Source organism: Cebidichthys violaceus, unplaced genomic scaffold, assembly GCF_023349555.1.
Source record: "Cebidichthys violaceus isolate CVI_PGR_0920_01 unplaced genomic scaffold, fCebVio1.0.p SCAF_8, whole genome shotgun sequence".
In the NCBI taxonomy this organism is placed as follows: domain Eukaryota; kingdom Metazoa; phylum Chordata; class Actinopteri; order Perciformes; family Stichaeidae; genus Cebidichthys; species Cebidichthys violaceus.
The window spans coordinates 5557355-5574380 of NW_027176964.1; the positions used below are offsets into that span (position 1 = coordinate 5557355).

The 17026-nt window shown below is 43.3% G+C and overlaps 1 protein-coding gene across 1 annotated transcript; it reads left to right on the plus strand.

The window, feature by feature from the left end:
• The first annotated feature begins 330 nt into the window (after positions 1-330).
• lrrc24 (leucine rich repeat containing 24) lies at positions 331-15045 on the plus strand. Its single transcript, XM_068701965.1, has 5 exons — positions 331-814; positions 9962-10160; positions 11108-11386; positions 12050-12218; positions 12975-15045. Exons 2-5 carry the CDS (start codon positions 9999-10001, stop codon positions 14219-14221), a joined length of 1857 nt encoding a protein of 618 aa, XP_068558066.1. The 5' UTR covers positions 331-814; positions 9962-9998; the 3' UTR covers positions 14222-15045.
• The last annotated feature ends 1981 nt before the right edge of the window (positions 15046-17026 follow it).

Below are 17026 nucleotides of genomic sequence, written 5' to 3' on the forward strand. Positions count from 1 at the left end.
GCAACGCATTGTTTTACATTAAAAGAGTCGCTGTTTTGTCATGGTGTCAACAGCGGCGGAAATAACACTTAAAGTTGAACGCAACGATCGGTGCCAGGCAGCCACCCAATTTCTGTTTCGAAAGTGAATGACCGAGAATACCCCCCCCCCCCCCCCCCCCACACACACACACACACACACACACACACCCTCTCTCTCCCTCTCTCTCTCTCTCTCTCTCTCTCTCTCTCTCTCTCCTCTCTCTCTCCCTCTCTCTCTCTCTCTCTCTCTCTCTCTCTCTCTCTCTCTCTCTCTCTCTCTCTCTCTCTCTCTCTCTCTCTCTCTCTCTCTCTCTCACTCATGCACCGAGAGAAAGAGAAAGGGGGAGGGAGTCAAGTCAAGCAGGGATAATTAGAGGAGTGGGTCACTGTTGGAAACATACGCGTTACGCGTTGAGAGAGAAGGCAGGAAAGACACAAACAAAGGGGGGGAAACGAATCAAAGCCGCACAACAATATCAGAGGAGGGAGATAAATAGTCTAAATCGACCACCATCAGCGCTGACGTCCAGCGTTGGCAGATATGCGAGCGGTTTCCTCCGGCTCTAAGCATCCAATTACAATGGACGGGCTCAGGCTATGTGGACTCTAAACCGCTGCCCAGTCAGGAGCGAGCGGAGGGAGGCAAACAATGCGCTGTGCTGCTTTATCTGCAGTGATTTGAAGTGGGATTCATCTTTTCTTGTTGTTGTTTTTCTTTTTTTCTTTTTTTTCTTCTTTTTTGTCAAAGTAGGTAGACTGCTCCCAAGATCAAGTCCACGCACGCAGGGGAAACGGTAGGTCGCAGTTGTCTGTTTGGGAAATGGGGACGGTGTGCGCTTGAGATAGTAACACAGAAGGTTTTCTTAAATGTTGTTTTTTTCAGTTACGTAGACATAATTTAGGATCATAGGCTGCGTCTGATTCAGTTTAATCTCATAAAGGGATATAGTTTTTTGTTTCTGTCTATTGAATTATAGAACTGTCTACCATGCACTTTGGGAGATTGTAGTGTGAGAGTGGAGCAAAATATCTGAATTCTTATGTGTTATAGGATTATAACATGTTGATGGAACCCTAACCCTGAAAGCACCCAAACCCCAAATTGAGACACCATTGCCCCAGTAGCACATTATGTCATGTTAATATGTGTTAAAAGTAGTAGTGTATCGTAAATAGACTGCATACATATTCGATATGAGTCCAAAATGCAGTCTACCCTTGTGATGAATGGGGTGGGCAAAATATTAGAAACACCTCTCAGTATAATGCAAAACAATAGAACAGCAGCTGAAATTACAGCCCCTAAATTAAGGATCACTGCTGCAGACTCCTCAGTAGCAAACTCCCTTAATGTTGTTAGTCCTTTCTTATAGCTAATAGTCTAGTACAATCTCATGCAGTTCAATACAACAGCCCTGCAATAATAATCTGTCATTATGAAGCTCATAATGTTCAGATAATCGGAAATGTGTAAATCCAATTATTGTATGTTAATTAATGAGGTTGTAGTAAAAGATGGTGTATTGGACTATATTGAGAGGTGTTTTTAATTGTGTATCATTCACATTTACATAAAAGGGGGGGGGGGGTATTTAAAACATCTCTGAATATATTCAGACCAGTCCAGTAAATCACCAAAAACTTCAATGCTAAAACATGTAACATGTGGATTACCACCTTTATGACAGCGTCAATAGAAACTGAGCATTGAAGTCATCCGAAAAATAGACTTTATAGCAGAACAGTATTGGATTGCATCAGACTGCTTTACCTAATAAAGTGGACACTTGAGTGTATTTTTTGTATGTATGTAATAGTATACAATTCAACAATCAAGCATCAGCATCAAGCTGAATTGAAACCTTGCTAAAACAACAACAAAAAAACGAACATTACAACCAACTTGATTGTCTGATTCATTGCAGGGCTGTTGATTTAGGCTGCATCCGTTTTCGTGAGGAGTACGTAATGAACTGGTACTACTTTATATCCCATGATGCAAACTTACTACCCATGCTGATGTGTTTTTGTTAATTTGTCTTGCTGTTTCTCTTCTAAATACACAATCCAAAAGGTAAAAAATATATTTCCTATCTGCTCCTGTTTCACAGCAGCAGAGTGATCTGTTAGTTAAGATTTGCTATTGTTTCTCCCATCATGCCGCAGTACTACAGAAATAAAACAGCCGTCTTGATCTTAGAATACAATTTAGAGACAAAGTATGAGCAATTTCGCTGCAGAGCCACTGTGTATTCACATCACATGGGAATATGAAAGTGATACCGTTGTGATGGGACAAAATGAAGCATAATAAGATCAGTGCTGAGCACAGCACACACCCTCTAGGAATCTGGCAGGAATATTACAGGGGCACTATGGGAGATGCCAGGAAGAATACAGTGTTAGGTCACTACCAGCTTCCTGGTACAGATCTGTCCGTACAGTAAGACCGTCATGTTTTCTGATTTTGTCTTCTAAGTGTCACAGTTTCTTCCCTAATGTCAGAGCATTAATGCACGTCCCTCTGGTTAATTGCTATTCTGCCCACGGAGCGGCGTGGAGCCAAACAGCGGGCCCCTAGATAGGACCTCGTTTGTGTAACTCCGAGGGTGGGGTGTCTGTCTCATGTGGAAAGATCCGTACAGACAAGTTAACTTCTTACGCCTGCAGAGAGCTTTAATTTTTCATTGGCTACTGTCTGCCAGACAATGATAACTGAAATCTCTCTTGGCTGTAATTGTATTGCACCTCCAATTCTGGCCTGAGTTGAGAACGATACGGGCAGATGGCAAAGATCAGCTGAAATACGAAATGCATGAGCAAAAAAAAAACTGATTACTTTTACAGTTTCATTATTTCCCCTCTATATGCCAGACGTCACAGATAACCACAATATAGGCTACATGCCAGAGTGTTATTTGACATACGTCGGACGTCCATCACTCGCAGTCAGCAGATGCTGTCACTTTCATTGCAACAAAGAAATACAATTTATGAGGATTCAATCACTCCCTCTGCAAACACTACTGCACAGGCAATATTACTGAAATTCAATAAAGCGGGATGATAAGCAATTGTTATCGAAGCGTTGCAAAGCATTCATTCAATTTTGGACAAACCTACTGTGCGACTGGTTTTATTGCTGCTTGAGTAATACCTGCAACTCAACTGCCATAAAAATTAGTAATATTTATAATCAGATTCACCCATCTGGAACATTGAAGGGGGAAAAACAATAATGCAACGGCTTAAAAGAAAACCCAAAAAATCATGAATGCAAACACTTCTATCACAATTGGGTATACGATTGAAATGGAAGGGATTGTTTTGCTTCTCAGTAGAGGACGATGTGACTCCCCTTCATCCATCTTCCAACTTGTCTGATCTCATCCATCCATCACAATGTGAAACTACTGAGCAACAGTCCAATGTGATTGGTGCGTGTTTGTGTCCACTTTCCCTTCCTCTCATTACTGCACACTCACATAGAAGAGTGGGCGAACAGAAGTGGGTGCAAACAGGTTGATGAGAATGGAGCTTAAGAAATGTAAAAATCAAACCGTTTATTCTGCTCTGGCATAATCCGCTGACTTGTAAATTAAAGTGTGACAGATGAAGCTACTGAGAGTGAAATTGCTCTGATCGACTGCATCAACCGACCTGGACAATTAGAATGGACAGTGTGCACGCGCGAGAGAGATAGACAGAGAGAGAGAGAGACTGCAGAAAATTGGCATTTGAAAAGGAGAGACGCAAGAAATCGTGAGAAAACACAGGAGTAAGTGTCAGACAGGTGATGTTGACACTGAGGTATATTTAAAATGTGAAAGGCAGGAAACGTTGACAGCTAGATTATTTTTCAAAAGGTGACAGGAATTTCTTACTAAATGCCTGAATACAATGAGTGACAATGACGCACAAACACAGACCATGGTTGATGACTCATTCATTTTTATTGGTTTTCAAAAAAAATTATAAATCACAAGTATCACTTCTTTGAAGGGATAGTTTGACATTTTGGGAAATGTGCTTATTTGGTTTCTTGCCAACGATCCTGCTTTCACATCTGTACAGTAAATGTGAAGCTAGAGACAGCAGCCCGGTTAGCTTAGCTTAACATAAAGACTGAAAACGGGGGCAAACAGGTAGCCTTGCTCTGTCCAAAGGTAATTAAATCCACCTAAAAGTTAGTCCACCGGTTGCCTGGCAACCTCACAGAGACAACAATGCTCAAGGAAGTCACTGTGGCGAGTGTGGAATACAACCCTCTGTGAAAACCAGAACTTGACATTTTTACACTTTGTTTTTTGTTTTTATAGATAAATGTGTTAATTAGGAGTCAGGTCAGCTGTTTCTGGCTTCATATAATCTAATAGGCTCCTGATTGTTGCTGATGTAAGAGTTTTACTGACCTTCTTCCCTAACTATCACCAAGAAAGTGAACAAGAAAAAAGAAAATAAGAAAGCGAATGTCAAATTATTCCTTTAATAGTTGGGGTTATCATAGTTCACGAGGTACAGATAATAACTCCTGTCCAAATTGCCACTTGAGGCTGACTCTAAAAGCGAGTCAATCCCCTCAGACCTCCATGTTAAAATGAACGACTTTACAGCAGAAATAAACATGTTTACAGCCTGGTACGAAAGAAGGTTTTGGTCTCCATAGCTAATATCTATGCTAATGAAAACTCTACGGGAGTATTTTATACAACGCACCCGTTTAAATGATATAATGGCTTAAAATGATTCAAAAGGTGTGACCACTCTGAATGACAGGTGGGTGCCGTCACAACATTTAGCTGTCTGCTAGGTGTCCCCTCAACTAATTCAAGTTCCTTTAAATATATTGTTTTCGTACCACAACTCATAGACTTGTCTCTTCAGCGCTTCTCACTCTGTCCGTCTGCAATTTTTCCTGCAGCGCAATGCATGATGGTATATAGTGTTTGGTTAGTGACCATTGTTTTCCATTATTTTTCATGATGCATTGTGGGATACTTAACTTACTAGGTATAGTGTAAAGTATATAGGGAGTAGTGAGTGCCTTTGGACAGAGTCGTTACTCTAAGTTACGTGTGTAACTTTGTTACTACATTAGTATGTATGGAACTACGTTACGTATGTAACCATGTCACATACTATGTTACATATGTGACCTATGTACTTATTCTAACTCAAACCATGATCTTTTCCTAAACAAAGCCAAGAAGTTTTGTTTTACAACATTAACCATGTGTTTAAGACTGTGACCACTTCTCAATGTTACATAGAACAGTCATGCTTAAAACTGCCACCGCACAACCGTTTCACAATGTTTAATATAACAGAGAGCGTTGCAAAAGCTGTGTTAAAAAATGTATGACAGAACAACGGAAGTATTATGCACAGAAAAATATCTTGATTTTGGAGAGGAATGTATTTATACAGATAAAACTACTACAATACAAAATCAACACGTTCTCATACCTAAATAATGATTCTCAAAATGTTTAGTCTGTGTTTAGTCATGCAGAGAAATAACTGGATTTTAGAGGCAAAAAAGCCCAGAATAACAAAAAAAAGAAACTCACAAGGTCAAAAGAGGTTTACAATCTCTCTTTAAGCTCTGAGCAATGATGACGTAACTTTACAATAACCCCTCCCCCCCTGGACAGTGAGTGCATAAAAGTTAATCTTGTGTGGAAAAAGGATATTGATTATGCGGTCATAAAGTTGCCATTGTGCTTTTACTTGTCAATTATCAGTCGCAAATCAAATTGGACTGCAGGAGTTCCAACACAAACATTTGTTGAAGCTTGATAGACAATATGAGTTATTGGTTCTAAATGATTCCTCTTGTGGTCAGAGTAACAGCGCTGCTGTTCACTGTGCATGGAGTAACAGGTGTGACTGTTACCATAGTTATTGCCTGTAAAGCATCATATTGGCCCTGACAAAATCAGTTTTTCTGGGTTGCTTTGAAACTCTGTGCAGTTTACATCAATAACCTTTGAGCTTTTTTTCTGCTGGCCAGCTTACATCACCAACAACAGTCTCTACATCGCAGACTGACCTCTCACAGCAGTTTATCATGTGAACTCTTAAAAAGCAAAGATTTATTGAGTTTGTCCGCGCATGGAGACATAGAGTGAGGGTTTTTAGGCTCCGCTGGGAGAAGTGGCTGCTGCTGCTACTGCTGCTGCTCAGAGATTCTGCTTGAGGTAGCCTGACAGTGAGACATGCACACACACACACACACACACACACACACACACATGCACACACAACCAAGCAATACACATGCACTCATTCACTTTGTGTTTCTCTTCAGACATTCACAAATGCAATCCCAAATCCCCCCACCCTGCCAACATCTGCTTTCGTGGTGAAAAAAAATCAATGGCTGCGGAACCCAGCTGGACAGAGCAATAGAGGCAAAATAAAGAAATCAATGCAGGCTTATTAACTGAGCAGAGCTTCCTTTACCGCTGACACAAATAATATGAGCGAGTGTTTGTGAGAGTGAGTATATGGCTGCCAGTTTGTATCGGCCTCGGTCTGTGAATGATGATGCTGCCGGTCGTGGGCAGGAACCACGAGTGGATGAGCATGTGTGTGTCCCTGAATGTTGGTGGCTAGTGTACAATGCTACTTCGTAGGCGTGCTTTGCATGTTTATGAGTGCGTGTGCGAGTGTTTTCGCGCGCGCTGTTGAGACTATCGCTCAAAGTCAGTGTGTTACTCTTGGTTTAGTGCCACAGTGTTCTCGACGTGCCTTGGCCTCGGTCTATTTGTGGACAAAAGGATGCTCTGAGACAAATGATTTAGCACCTGTCAGTCAGCGCAGAAGGACAAGAGATGAGAAAAAGAAAGAGGTCAGAGGCGGCGGAGTGGGGAAAATGGTGGAGGCTTTTTAAGAGACACCATGAGGGGAGGAGAGAACAAAAGAGGAGAGGGGGAAAGGAGAATGAAAAAATTTCACGTGGTAGGAAAAGGGAATTTACAATTTAGCTCCGGGTCATCTCATAGCTCAAGTTCCTACGAGCAATTTACCCCGGGAAAAGACAGCTTCTATTTTTGTGGAGTTGTTTGCCTAACACCAGCTCACAGGAACTGGGCCCCCGCGTGCAAACCTTTCCTCATCACAAGAGTTACCATAACAACGGGATGAGGCCGACCTGTATCCGTGGCAGCGCGGGGAGGTGAACTTTGCTTCTGCCCTCCAGCACTCTGACTGGCTACTGCACCTCCGACACATCAACACCCAGCCTCCTTGGGAAAAAAAATTAAAAGAGAAAATCATAGCAGCAGCTATGCGGTGAATCTTGTTGTGCTGCCAATGTTCGGCTCAGCCAGACCCGTGATTGTTCCGTAGAGGAATGATTTGTTTGGCGGCGTGAAAACAAAGCGCTGTGTCAAGAAGAAAGAGACAATTGTAATTTCAGAAATGCCCGAGATAAACAAACAAGTTGCTCCGGAGTCTAGAGCAATATAATGTTTGCAGAGCCACAGTGGGTGGATGCATGTTTGGAGGTAAACGCTGATACCGGAATGCTGAGCAGTGTTCGTGTGACGTGCATTTTATTAGATGTCTATTTATTTTTTGGCATTTGTTGACTGGCATCTGCCCTGGCAGGTCCTGCAAGCCACTCAGATCTATGCATACAACATTATGCTCTAATCATCCTATTTGCACATCTTTACACAGTCAATAGAGATATTTTGCTGACCTCGTTTTTTAACGGCAAACAAAGCAGCCCCCTCTATAAAAACGTCGACAGTGCCGAGAGCGGCTTAGCTAACGAGCATCTGATTGTACAGATTACGCGTGTTCCACAGAGGATTACCGAGACCGAAATGAACAAATTGACCTCTTCCCACTGAAATCCCACATCAGCATGACAAAAGATGAGAGTTCGAACCTGAACATGAAATAGTCGAGCATATACTGGGAAACAAGTTGCAGTCAGCAGCATTATTTAAAGAATCCCTCTCCCCGGATGTTTTATTTTCGTCCTCGCCTCCTTCCTGTTTGCAGACCCTGATGACTCCATTGATCCTTGTCTCTACGTCTCATCAGCCTTGTCCTAACACTGGATGCGTGGCCCGATTGCCGCTCAGGCTTTTTAAAGACAGAGCAACACTGAAATGAGCGGAGACGTGCACAAGCTGCTTTCTCCACCTGGCAGGGCGTCATTTGCATTGATGTCGGGCTCATATTCTAACAACACATATCAGACTGCACATCCTGTTCTGTGTGTATTCTTAGCCGAGGGCAGAGTGTCTTCCTCTTTGCTTCCCTTCTGACACTTTTCAAGTGAGTCAAAGCTATTTAAAAGTCATCCCACTGTGAGAAGCAACAAAAGCTCAATGACAGATCAAGGCCTTATTCAAAATTAAATTTTTTGGGCTTTCTCCTCCCTACAATAGAAGTACATAATTTCTCTCCACGCTTGTTTGGAGAGCTCTGGAGAGGAAATTGCATGCTTTTGTTAATAAGTGTCTCTGTTTTTTTTTTTGCTGAGAGAAGAAGATTGAACAGTTTATGTAGGTCACATTGTATTAATCTGGCTGGCTATCCTCGTAAATGCGCTCAAACATGCAATATTAAAATCCAGTTCTTTGCTCGTTTGCTTAATAATGCAGTGTGGCGGCACCAAGGATGACTTGTCAGCCACTGAAGTAGTGAGCCTGGTTCTTTTGCACTTAGGCAGTAAATTACTGGTTCGGGATTAGAACGCTGCAAATGAGACACGTTTGATATCAATCTGACAGAGCAGTTCAAACACCCTGCAAGCTGAATATTTATCAGTCACAGTGTATTTCAGGCACAGAGCCCTTTCATCACTCATCTGTAATGAGATCTGTGTGCATTCTAATAATTAATAAACTAGACGTTCTCCAAAATCATTCCGAGCGAGATGTAAATGCTATCAATTATCTGTCTGGGTGACTCTGCAATCTTAAACAAACTAGAATTTTTGTGTCAGACGGGCTTAGCGGGATATGGAAACACTACCGGGGTGCACATGAATGTTTTATAACAATGTGAGACTTTAGATTGGATCAATGAGACGTCTGCTTCTCCACTGGATGAAGATTCTCCAGAACTAGACGGGCGGCTCAGCAAAGCACAATAAATCTACCTGCTGTCACTGGAGCAGAATGACGGGCCTCAGTGTGACATTTCAACATGTATTTTTATCTCCATCCGACCCTGCAGTATCTTGATGCAATCTGCTGCCGATGAACTATTGTGAATGCTGCTGGGCTGCATGATATTGGCTGTCCGCCGTGAACTGTGAAGCGTAACAATAAAAATCCTTTCCAGGCTGTATAGAAATAGTACAAAATAAATAAATAAAAAAGTGTGCGCCGTTGCTCAGCGATGGGTTCCGTATCAAAGGAAGATATTGCTGTGAGGTGCAGCAAACAGCCAACGCTGGTGTTTTTTGATCAGATGATTAGAGCTGGTTGCCACTTGGGGTTTGCTTTTGAGAAAGTAAATGTGCTTTCTGAGATTGGCGGGGGGGGGGGTCAAGACAGAGCCTCCGGTTCTTTACTGCACATTCGCACACGTGTCTTTGTAAAAACAAAGAGAGCGACAGAAATAGGAAGGGGGGGGGGGGGGTGCGCATGCATTAACAAGACAACAGAGAGGTCCTTGAGGCAACCTGCGCATCTTTTTTATCACATCTTTAATTAATTGAAGCTCATAATAGAAGCTGCTGCAATTCCACTGAATAGACACAGTTGAATGAAAAACAGGCCGGGATAATACTCTTATGTTCCAGTGTTGTTGTTTTTATTATTTAAATAATTTCACATTCTTCTGCATATACAACATATACCTGCAGCGGATGAAGAGGTAGACATGAAAAAAGAAAGAAAAAGGTTTTGTTGTTGGAGCAGAGCGATTGATGCTTACGTTCGTCTCTTCCCTCTCTCGCTTTCTCTTTCCAGATTTTGGGGTCTGAAGGTCCACTGTTAAAGAACCGCCATGGTCCTCATGCGGCTCTCCAGGCTCGTCCTAGTCGTCGCGGCCCTCATCCCTGGACCGTCTGCGGGATGCCCCTCCGGCTGCCGCTGCTACAGCCTCACAGTGGAGTGCGGATCTCTTGGGATCAAAGAAATCCCGCAGGGCGTCCCCTCTGTCACCGAGGTCAGTCGGCACAATCGGCAACAAGTCCAGGGGCACTATAGCTGCTGGTGCATCGCTATCGACCCTCGCCCCCTCCCCGCATCAGCGTTTTTTGTACCAGCTGACTTCCTCTCTCATCCATTCTTATTACCCTGAAATGATTGTGGTTAATCAATTCGCTGTGACCCTCTTTGATGTAAGCCCGAGGGAGGAGCTGCGCTGTTGGCTGTGTAATTATTCATTCTTGCTCAGAAAGTGACTCTCGCACACCCTCTGATCATCTGTTGAGAAGATGTTTAACATTACAACGTCTTTTCCTCTTGGGTTCATGCCCCCCCCCAACATTACTGCAGCTCATGAATATTAATGAAAGGCATGTCCTGCATTAATTGTTCCATTAACCTCAATCAGCGGGTCTGTCTCGTCGATCATACTTCACCTCATGGCCCGTGCTTGCTTCTTCGAAAGCACCACCAATGCGAGCTCATTTAGCAGTCAAGCCGACAGCCATGCATGGGGAGGTCAAGCGCACACCCCCGTGAAGCGCCAGTCACTCAAACGGTTTTCGTTTGCTGCCAAGGTCTGTGACTTCTGCAGCATTTGGCAAAAAGAACTCAACTGCAAAATAAGAGGAAAAGTGCAGCACGACCCTCATCGTCAGAGTTCTTATTATCACCATCCTGAACTGGCTCATTCCACATTGTTTGTATTGCCTGGCATTAACATATCTCCAAAGCTCTGCACAGCCCGGTGAGTGCAGATAGCTCTAACGGTGGCCCCGTTGTTAATGCAATCTCTCCTCATGGTTAATACATTTTTCTACTCAGTGAGCACAGCACGGCAACAAGCCACGCTCACTTCCTTGTACAAAACAAAACCACCAATTTAAACATCACATCCCCTCCTCTGTGTCTCTAATGTAATCAATTTGCGATCACTTTGCGAATTAGATTTTCTCTCCACTGCAGACCATCTTCCTCCAGGACAACGCTGTAGTGCAGATCCGTCATCTGGACTTGACTCGCCTTGGCAGCCTCCATTACCTCTACCTTCAGAATAACAGCATCTCAGCCCTGGAGCCCGGGGCATTTCTCAGCCAGGGGCAGCTGCTGGAGCTGGCCCTCAATGGCAACCTCATCCACCTGGTCACTGCGGACATGTTTCGGGGTCTGGAGCACCTCCGGATCCTGTACCTCGCCGGGAACCAGATCACTCGAGTGCAGGACCACACCTTCAGGGGACTGCAGGTTGGAGAGCTGAGTTAAAGGAATAAATGGATGCAGGTCTTGACATTAGCTTTTTTGCTCACCAGCCACGGTGGCTAGTGGTTTTTCAAGGTTACAAGCCACTCTAGTTTCCCTATAGCCACAATTTTGTTGTTGAGAAATTACGTTTTATTTAGGGTGTGCTACAATTTACTTGACAAACTAGATTTACAACTTATTTTAAATGCAAACAAGCACTGTCAAACAGTCAAGAACACACACACACAGAGACACACACACGCTAGTAAGAGTGATTGTATAACACAGCACTGCCAAATTCTGCCCGCATTTGTCAAGCGGTGAATAGATGGATAAATGGATGGCTTGACAAATATTTAATGCTCATTTTGTCTTAATCTTTCCAAAAACCTTAACCCCAATCCTTTTTAGTGAAGTGAAAAAAACGTAGCTTTTGCCAGCAAAGCTAAAGCATTTCCAATATGGGATGTGTTTTTATGGATTATATAGAATGACGTGTGCAACTGTAAATCCAATTCACAACAACATGTGGGACTAATCCCTTCCAAACAGGGACACAGTACAGACTGAGTCAGGAGGAAATTGACTCATCCTGTCTTTGACATTTCTTTTCCTCCTCCTTTAACATTTCCCTTCCTCTGCTTTACGTCTTTTTGCTATCTGCAGCGTCTGCAGGAACTCCACCTGCAGGAGAACAGCATAGAGCTGCTGGCGGAGCAAGCTCTGTCGGGCTTGACATCTCTGGCCCTGCTGGACCTCAGCAAGAATCACCTCCGCACCCTGGGAGCCTCGTCTCTCAAACCGCTCGTGAGCCTGCAGGTGCTCCGTGTCACAGGTAGGCAGAGCTAAGTCTTGCTGTAAAATGACATAATCCTCCACAATTGAATTTAATGTAATTTAATGTGCCTTGAAAAATACCTCCATATTTAATTTGTGAATGCACTGCCACAGCCACAACCTGCATGTCAATGGAAATGAAGTGCCTTTAAACATGTTTTACTCATCAAAGTGTTTCATCTAATGAGAAAAAAATTCCCTCAAAGACACAATTTTAAAGAATATATTGAAGAACACTGTCTGCAAAAGAGATCTCCTATCCGAGGAAATTAACGTGCAACGAGCACCAAGTTTAAATCAAGCAAAATAAATTTAGTATACCAAACAATATCACCTCAAGGCCAATTTTGCAGCAGTTCTGGTGCTTTCAAGCCTATCACATGGTCTTCATTAGCAGTTGGAGTTTGCTCCGCTGTCAGGGAATTGTAGATCTTCGCATTTTAATTTCTTCTGAGTACTTCAGGAACTTCTCATTTGTGTTGGCTCGAAGATGGGGATTCAAAGTTTATACTTGACCTTGGAAAACAAATCCAACTCAAGGACCATTTAGCAACTTTATTGGAGCTTTCAAACGTATCAGATGATCTTCATCAGCAGATGGAGTTTCTTGATTCTTGATGGAATTTCATGGTACTTTAAGGGATTCTCTGCCACTTTGGCTTAAAAGTCAAAGGTTCATTCTTGTCATTGAAAACAGCAGTTGTCAAAACCATATAAATGGTGTACCTTGTCTTTTTCCATTCCTCACCTCCAGAGAACCCATGGCGCTGTGATTGTGCCCTGGGCTGGCTGAGAACTTGGATCAGCGAGGACGGACAGCGTCTGTTGAGCTCTGCCGAACAGCGTCGGCTGATGTGTTCCGAACCGCCTCGCCTCTCCCACCTCAGCCTGGTGGAGGTGGCTCCCAACAGCCTGGTCTGCATCCCCCCCGTGGTGCAACTCGAGCCCAGCCACCTGACTGTGCGACTAGGGGAGAGCCTCCGAGTCTCCTGCCAGGCGTCAGGATACCCTCAGCCTCAGGTGACCTGGAAGAAAGCCTCCCATGGCAAGGCCCAGTTGTCGCCTCGAGGCCTGGTTCAAGAGCTGGGACCCAATGGTGAGCTCTTCAGGCCCGGAGCCGGAGGAGTGGTGACGGCCCTGCCAAGCAGTGGAGGGATCAAGGTTGGGGGCGTTGGAGGAATCCAGGGGCTTGTGCGTGGGACCGAGGAGGGCGGCGAGAGGGACAGCTTTGATCCGGACATGGGCAGTGGCATGCTGTTCCTCAGCAACGTGACTGTAGCGCATGCTGGGCGCTACGAGTGCGAAGCCTGGAACCCCGGCGGCGTGGCCAGAGTTACCTTTCACCTGGCCGTCAACATGTCTTCTTCTTCATACTCATCCCAGTTCTGGCCTCGTTTGAACATGCACTCCTTTGCTCCCTCTTCGTCCAACTCCTTCTATCAGCCAGAGGTTCTGGATGTAAGCCAGGAGCTACTCTACGAACAGGACAGCATGGACTTCTACGCTCTCGGCCCCGCAACGCAGACCGCCATTGCTGTTGGCATCTCCCTGCTGGCGCTCACTGCCGTCCTCCTCTTGATTATGATCTACACTCGTCACCAGCAGTACCGCAAGGAAGAAGGCGGCTCCTACTGCACCAGCAAGGAAGAGAGCATCCTCTATGTGAACGACTACTCTGACGGACCCACCACCTTTGCGCAGCTGGAGGAGTACCGTGACGACCACGGCCACGAGATGTACGTACTCAACAGAACCAAGCCCGTCCTGGGCTCCACTTCTTCCAGGTGTCCCATGATGAGCGGGTTTGTCCAGCAGAAGGGTATGAAGGAGGCCCTCCTGGACCACGAAATGGTGCAGACACTGACCAGATCAGGGGGACTGGGGCTTCGCAGAAACCCGGCAGACGGAGGGGAGGGACCCCTAACAACAGATCCAGAGGAGCTCTTCCTCAGTCAGAGTCTCCTCTTTGGATCGCAGGTTGCCTACGAGATCCACTGTTAAAGGGTTTTAATTGAAAAAAATTGCTGGTGGACTTAATTAAAGACAGTAAAGGAAATCACCTTGGTGCAATGATTTGAAGCATCAGATTATTATGTTGTCTTCAATAGAGGGGAGAGTGTCAGTTAGTGGTTGCTTGGGGAAACCTGGATCACAATCAGCCTCTCAGAGATGACGTTAGGATGGGTCAGAGGGATAAACAGTGATAATTAGGGAATTAACCGCTGAACTATACTGGTCTGTCTCCACATCTACCCTTTAATTAAAGATAATTATGAGGGGCTAACTTTATCAGAAATGGTTTGTATGACAGTTCATCTAAATCCTCACGACAGACGCTGAGATTGTGCAGCACGTAGTGGCAACTAACAGTATGGATGCAAACAGTAAGTCATATTTTGTACTTTTCTTGTTTTGTGTGTGTTTGTCAGTGTTTTGTGTAAATATAATAAAGCTAATTTTCACTGTGAAGTACAGATGTTTTGTGGACCCCGTTGCAGATTGCAGATCCCATTAGAATTAGACCGAAACCAATCCTCTTACTGGAACTACATAGTCATTACCCATATGTGTGAGTGGGTGTGGGTGGGTGGATTTGTTTAAGAGGTTAATTTTGAATGCAGCAATTTTTATTTATTTTTTACATTTCTACCACAGCATTGTTTTCCTTGATGTTAACATGTCGTGGTTTTTTTTCTACCTATTTGTTGCAACACTAGAACAAAGGAATTAACATTTCTATTGTTTGAAATGGAATCTTTGGTGGAATTAATTCCATTAACATCAGTCTGTAACTGCCATTCCAGTGTGAATACTCTACATTTTGTCTTCAGTTTCTACATATTAAAATGTATTTTAAAAGAATTGGTGCTCCGTTTCTTACAAGTCGGCTGGTCGCTCTAACACAGCTGTTCTGCTAATTCTATGGCCAAACCTTACTACTAAAGCTTATTGCTTTTCTCTTTCTCCTTATTTTTCCCCTCAACCCATGACATGAAGCAGATGAGTGTGAAAGATGTGTTTTTATAGAGACTTTGGCTTTTAGTCACTGTGTAGAGGTCCATGGTTCATAAACTTTTACTGTAATTCTTTTCCTCTGCTGCCAAGCACTGTGGCATCAGTTGTGCCCTCAGAGCTACCCGAGGACTAGAATAGGAGAATGCTTTTGGAAAAGTGTTTTGAAATGTCAGATTTGTGCTTTATGCCAAGACCTAGAGCCATATTGATTTTCATTCAAAAAAACATGTCAGTATTCTTTTAAAATGAATAGTATTTTTTTGTATCGTTGTAGCTTAACAACTGTAATAAAGGCAATGGTTATTTCATAAGAACTCAATAAGAAGTGCAACTGAAGGGCATATTCCGCATAAAATAAAATTGTATTCCATTAATAATACTGCCTGTCACAGGCACTGTACAGCATCACCGCAATGCCAGTATGTTAAGTGGAGTAAAACGCTTACTTTAGCAATGCATCTTTAACCTTTTTCAATGGGGACAAACTTTCCATTTGCTGTCAATTTGACAGACTTATTTTATAAATATCAATACAGCGGTAATGCATTGCAATAATTTGCTGTGGAATCCCAGTGAGCATAGAGCAATCTAATTGAAAGGAATGGTTCAACCTGCACATTAAGCAGGCTGACTGGTTTATCCAACTCCCCTTTGGAAGCAGGTTTTATATAGAGAGAAAAAAACGCTTAATATATGTTATATAAGCAGTTATAAAAAACACAGTTGACAAATAAGCTTATTCCCTTTATTTCAGAACGTTAAATGAGAAGAGTGATTAGCCTAGCTTAGCATTGAGACTTGAACCTTGGGAAACAGCGAGCCTTCAGAGGTCAGAAATATGTTCACAAACACCTGACTGACTTGTTAACATATGGTATATCCTTTGTTTCATCTGTACACACACAGTAATGTAAATACTAGAAATTGTAAGCTTAAGCAGAGTTATGTAAAATAACTACGTAGGTGAACAACATCCTTGTGCAGTGACTTTACGGACTCTTGACATCACTGTAGAGTTGCCAGGCAACCAGCCTGTACCTGGAGGCGCTCTGCGGTGCTGTGCTGGGCAAATAGATGAATTACATTCAACATTGATATTTACAGCTTACAGCCATGTTGAGCATTAGGACAACTCGTTCGCTAGTTAGCTAGATCTGGCAACGTTCGCACAAAGTTAATTTTCTTTCTCCGGATATGTGGCTTGTGACAAATTGGTCCAATATTGACTTTGCTGACTATAGAGCAAAATAATTGGTCATAACGCGCATTCACGTTCACTCTGCAGGGCAGTAATGAAACCCACCTAACACAGAAACAGGAAACTGACTCTCAGTGGGATGTCTCTGTTCTGAACTGTCTCTGGTGGAATGAAGCAGTTCCACCAGAGACAGAACCACTTACTTAGTGTAAGAAAAAAACATCATGGTTTGGCTCAAAATAAGTATGATTCTACCATAATGCAAGCTACGGATGTAACGTCCAATGACATTTGAGTAAAATGTCACTCAACTGTCGGTAAAAGTCCTGTCTTTTCTCGTCACTCGGAGAATAAGCTCATTTCCTAAAATGTTGAGCCAATGCTTTGAATATGGTAAGATATCAATTATAGTGGCACACCAGAATAGAATACAATTAAATACTTGTCAACAAAGGTGGAAAATTTGTCTTTGTCCGTCTTGCATTTCATTCAAACCTTAAAACATACATACACACACAAACCATGACAACACTGGCAGTGCAAATACTCCAAGGTATTTCCTAGGGAATAAATTACTTCTAACTTATGTTCTC